This window comes from Acanthopagrus latus, chromosome 9 (assembly GCF_904848185.1).
Source record: "Acanthopagrus latus isolate v.2019 chromosome 9, fAcaLat1.1, whole genome shotgun sequence".
Lineage (NCBI taxonomy): Eukaryota > Metazoa > Chordata > Actinopteri > Spariformes > Sparidae > Acanthopagrus > Acanthopagrus latus.
This window is the reverse complement of record NC_051047.1, coordinates 23609701-23615700: the sequence shown is the minus strand read 5'-3', so window position 1 is coordinate 23615700 and position 6000 is coordinate 23609701. Positions and strand designations below refer to the sequence as shown.

The 6000-nt window shown below is 38.7% G+C and overlaps 1 protein-coding gene across 1 annotated transcript; it reads right to left on the bottom strand.

Annotated features, from left to right (window-relative positions):
* Nucleotides 1–2268: 2268 nt before the first annotated feature.
* On the bottom strand, nt 2269–3201 carry LOC119026028 (olfactory receptor 142-like). Its single transcript, XM_037110108.1, has one exon. The coding sequence runs from the start codon at nt 3199–3201 to the stop codon at nt 2269–2271; it is 933 nt and encodes a 310-aa protein (XP_036966003.1).
* Nucleotides 3202–6000: the final 2799 nt, after the last annotated feature.

Below are 6000 nucleotides of genomic sequence, written 5' to 3'. Positions count from 1 at the left end.
CCATCAGGCCAGAATGAAGTGCTTAGACAATGAGAAACTGGTGCAATGCCCAGTGATGGTTCCGAATAAAACGCAGGAGGAGCACTGCCAGGGCACACCCCACAAAGCCTAGCACCTCCACATGCCCAAGACTCCATGCAAAGTAGTTTGACAGATTATAAAATGTTCCCAAGCAACCAACAAGAAACAGGGAACTGCAAGAAACCCTACAACAAGCCTGGTAGAATCATCAAAATATAAAAGTTGTGAAAGAGCTGAGAGCTCTTAAGAAGCAGTACAAGCTTGCCAGTGAAGTTCAACACCAGCTCCTAGCAGAGTTGTAGTAAATCCTGAGGAAAAAGTTCATGATGATCTGGAGAGCTGAATGGCACAGAGGACAAGGGACAGGAACATCCATCATTGTCGACCCTTTTGGCTTTACTAGAAAATTGCTCTTGTGTATAGTGGCCACCTTGATTGTGCAGCAGATGATTTTAATTCCTTCCTTCACAGCAACTTGAGTGATCCAGCAAGTGAGCAGGAACTTGGCCACAACAAGGCCCTGATAAGTCCAGTTCCCCCAACAATTGAGTCTAACATCAAGAAAACCTATCTGGAGCGAGGTTCAGGAAGTTGTTAAGGCAGCAAGATAAGCCTCCTCCCCTGGGCCTAGTGGGGTACTGTACAGAATGTCCAAACACTGTCCGAGACTCCTCTAGCAAATGTGGAAAATCCTGAGAGTGATATGGTGGAGAGGAAGAGTCACTGACCGGTGGAAATGTGTTGACAGTGTTTAGATTCCCAAAGAGGAGAACTCCATAGACATTTACCAGTTAAGAACCCTCTCACTACTCAAGATGGAAGGCAAAATATTCTTCAGCATCTTGTCCCAGCAGTATTCTCTTAAAGAATGATTACATTGACACATCAGTACAGAAAGGTGCTCTCTGGAACACCTGGCAAACACCTGCTGAAACAACATTTAGCTGTTATATATATATATACACACTAGTGATCGGAAGGTCACTGGTACAAATCCCGGCTCCAGGCAGGGCTGAGCTGCATGTTAAAGTGTCCTTGAGCAAGATACTGAACCCCACATTGCTCATCAGTGAGGGCCCTGCGATGAGCTGGCGACTTGTCCAGGGAGTGCCCTGCCCTTTCCCTGAGACAAGGCTGGGATTGGCTCCAGCAGCAACACCCCACGACTCCATGGAAAGGGATAAGCGGTTACGGACAATGACGTGAATCCTTTTATGGTCAAGTTCCCGGGGGACTGTGCAAAGTGTGGTATGGATGAGAGAAAAGTTAGAGAGTTTTGGAAGAAAAGAGCTAAATTAATTAGTTTAAAGCTATGATGTCTTTTGGGAAGAAATGTATTAATATTTGAATATTAATACTGGCAATACTGGTATTTTAATATTTAAACTGGTAAATTATGCATTGAAAGTGCATTTGCTACATACATGATATCATGGTAAAAGACTAAAGCTCCTGTCTTTTTTTAAATCATGGCCTTCGTCATCAAGTTTTTTTTTTGTTTGTTTGTTTTTTCTGTGTTAAAGGTGTAGTGTGGAAAATGTATTGGGATCTATTGGCAGAGGTGGAATATAATATTCATAATTATGCTCTCAGAAAATAACCTAAGAATGGTTACATTGTGCGACCTCACCTCTAGCTGTGACTAAATCTGACACACTGGGCTTTGAAATCTTGATGTTAAATCACAAGCAGTTCATTGACAAATACAGTACAAAAAAGGATTATAAACATTTAAGTGTTAATTTCATCTATTTAATTCCAAAATACATGACTGCCAACTGTGCAAAATGTGACTGAACAGTGTGGTGTGCAATAATGGTATATTAAACTTTTTTGCATGATATGTTCACACACATGTTCACAACAGGAGACACTGTGCAACTGTGTTGACCATTGTCTAAATGTGAATAATGTGGATGCTCAAAATTAAACTAATAAGGAGCACGCCATCTTATCATCATCATCTTAAGAGCATCACCAACTAAGATAGTGTTGCATATGATTCAGCATGTTACATGTAAAAAAAAAAAAAAAAGAACATTCACAAAAAATAATGCAAATTTCAATTAAATGAATTGAAAACATTCTTCAAGGTTTAAGAAGTTCATGTTTGATAAATGTGCAAAAAGTCTTGAGGATATTACATGTAACTCTGACAGCCACAGCAGACAGCTGGTTAAACTGTGCAAATATAAGAAGGAACATCTAGGACTTTGAGTTTCTTTAATACTGTATATAAAACAGAAGTCATTTATTCTTTATACTAAGAACAACCAGAATTCTGTTTCGAATTTTGGTCAATTTGAAACCATAAATTAATGGATTTACTAAGGGAGGTATGACAAAACTTTCAATTGCAACAAAGTTTTTAAAGATTTGAGGAAAGTCTTTTGAATTGAAACGCATAATCATTATTTCAAATAGCAGAGATACAAGAAAAATGAGTAAGGAGGTTAGATGTGGCACACATGTTTGCATGAACTTTGCCCTGTTTTCTATAGAATCTACACATGTTTTAATGAGATACATGTAGGATAGAACTATGAATAAAGCATGAATTAAATAAATTGTCATATTTATGTATACAACTATGCTGTTAACTGTTGTTTGCACTGGGAAACAAGCAAGTTTAACAATCATCCAATTCACACAAAAAAATTTCCTGATATATGGGCTGCATAACTTTAATCTGGACATTAAAAACGAATTTAAGCCAATCATGCAAAAAGGTGTCATCCAAGAATAACACACTAACAAAATGAGCCTTTGCTTTGACATGACAGAGTGGTACTCTAGTGGTCGACATATAGCCACATATCTGTCATATGCCATGACTGACAGAATAGACAGTTCACTGCAAACAAATGAACCACCTACTTGAGCCTGAACAAGACATCCAGAATAAGAGATGACATGAACAGGAGAAAGCAGATCCCAGAGAAACTTGGGGTAGAAACCTGCTGTCCCATAAAGTGCATTCATGCAAAAAGTACATATTAAAATATACATTGGTTCATGCAGGTTTTTATCCATGATGATGGTGACAATAACAGAAATATTTACCAGCAAAATCACACAGTAACACAGTAAAGTGAGAAAGAAGAGAGTAAATCTGTGGTTATTTGTTTCATTTAAACCTAAAAGAAAAAACATTCTTATTTGAGAAACATTATCCATCATGGTTAGAAAATGTGTCGTTCCTATGAGAGGTAACTCTGTCACTAACAGTGTCTGCTCTCTCTCCTCACTTTTTAATATCTTGTTTGATTACATTAACTCACCTGCTTAGAAATCAAACCAGCCAATCAATCCTCTTATTTTCAGGGTGTTGCAACCTATTGTAAAAGCAGCACATGGAAATTACAATTGGACTGTGGTCCGTGTATGATCTGATCATTCAATTGTTCCATTTAATCTAGCAAACGAAAAATGAAAAAACGAGTCAGTATTTCGTTTTCTTTTTGTGTATGCAACAAACATTGAAAACTTGTGTTCATTTTCCTATTTTCAGTCCAAAATGGAAAATATGATAAACAACAAAACTAAAACGAAATAAAATCTAATTTAAATTTTCCGTTATTATCATACCATTTCCCATACATATACATTTCAACTGTGTGGCCACCCTTTGCACATGCTCAGTGTCAGTCTGGTATCTCTGGTTGCTAATTACATTTTTAATTAAGCATAGGGGGAAAAAAATCTCTAGTTAGTTAATACACTTAGTACATCCTAGACTACTTGCACGCATAATATGATGTACTTTTACTGTGTACTTCTTGTGTAATCATTTGTCAAAATCCTTAACAGAGGATAAGATTAAGGATATTTCACCCAACTTTGTGTAATAAAAAATGTATTTTTTTAATTTTAATAGTCCAAGATTCATATATTGCTGAACTAATTACTTCCTAAAATATTTGTTTAACTAGTATGAGTACTTTTACTGTGTACTTTTTGAGTAATACTTTGTCAAACCAGATCACAAGAATAAGGATATTTTGCTCAACTTTGATGTAAAAAATAACACATTTTCCATAAGGAGTCCAAGATTCATATACTACTTAACTTAGTACTGCCTAGACTACTTGCATTGATAATATTAAGTACTTTTACTGTGTACTTTTTGAGTAATCTTGTGTCAAAATCCTTAACAGAGAACAAGAATACTTAGCTTTGCCCAAATTTGATGTAGAAATTTACTTGTAACAGAGTATTATTAGGCTGTGATATTGCTCTGTTTTTGTTAAAAAAAAGATCAGAGTACTTCCTACGACAAAAAAAAGGTGCGGCGGATTTGACCAAGCAAATGCGAACCACGGCTGGCTTAACCGCTGTATATTTAGCGACCAGAGATTTTTTTTGCCCCCAATGCTTTATTGAGAATGTAATTAGTGACCAGAAGTACCAGACTATACATAAAAAACCCACGGCATCAGTTTTTGGAAAGTGTTGGGAATATGACTCAAAAATCAACTTATACAAATAGGTTTGTTATGGGATGGCCTCATGACCTCCTACTATAACAAACATCACACATCATACAACACTCAGTTACTTTGATCCTACCATGTAGCTGCCAGGTGGCTGAGGTGTTTGGTGATTAATAACATTAGGCTGTGAAACCTTAATGGCTGAGATAAGTTAAGACAGTGGCATTACTTCCAGTGTCAAAAACAAAACAAAACAAAACATCATATTCAAAGGAAACATCTGACAAAATGAAGTGGTTGAACATCTTCATTTTTAAAAAATTAGTTCGACAAATAGGCATAATGAAATGAAAAGCATGTGTATCTTCCATCAACAAGCATTAACATATCTGAAATGGAGTAGGAAGAAGTATACTCCTATTTAATCTTACCCCTTCTCCCATCTAAGTATACACAATTTGATGTACTATATGTAATATTCATGAATCACAAGTTATATAGCGATATATTTACATACACACCCATATATGCATATATACATATGTGCTGGACACATGTACATATACTGTTCTGTTTCAGCTAAATTAATGTGTTAGCTTCCTTGTGGGCCCTTTAAGAATTACAGGATGTCAGTATCAGGAAGTTGTGTCATGTGACTAGTTATCAGGAAGTGAATGAGCATGGCTCTGAGCTCTGTTGTTCTATTTCATCCTTACTGACCGCCAGAGGCGGTGCTTCAGCACTGAATGTCTCCATCTCGCGCATGCGCAGGTCGGGTGTTAATACCAACAAAGTCACCCGTGACCCCTGACGATACAGGCTAGCCTATATCTTCTGGTGACGTCAGAGGATCTGTTCCTTCTCATCTTCTCGCTTTGCAGGTAGACGTACATCAGTGAGCTCTAGCTGAACTAAAACGTGTACTTCACTGCTACTTTGTCGCTGGTAGCCCTGCGACAACCTGTCAGAGCTGCGAGCTGCGAGCCCTCCAAGGGCTGCGACGAGCTGAGACGGAAGGTTTGTTGTGGTTTGCCGCGGACACCCCCTCAAATTACCATCGGTTCGTCTCTACAACTGGCTGAGTATACCGGATGTTGTGTTACGTCTCCTTTGGGTATCTCTTTCTTTGCTAAATAAGGTTGGTGAAGGCGCTGTACTCGCTCCCTCTCCTGACATTTGTGCAATTAGTTACGGGCGCTAGCGTTAGCATTGCCTGCGGACCTAGCGTCTGTGTAATCGGTACACCGCTGATTGCCCTTGTAGTTAGCAGATGTGCTAGCCACTAAGACTAACTGTGTTTGTTGTGCGACACCTGCTGGTGAAGGCAATGCGTTCGCTCCCTCTCCCAGCATCTGTTGTCTTTCTCAGTTGGTTTGTATTTGAATAGTTGTCACCATGCTTGGTGGCCACTCTTGCTCAGCCTGTCTGGCCCCTCTGCAGTCTGAAGATGGTCATGATATGTGTCCTCCGTGCCTTGGCCTCGAACACCTGAGGGAGGGACTTTCAGAGGACCCCTGCATGAACTGTAGCTTCATGCCCCGGGCAG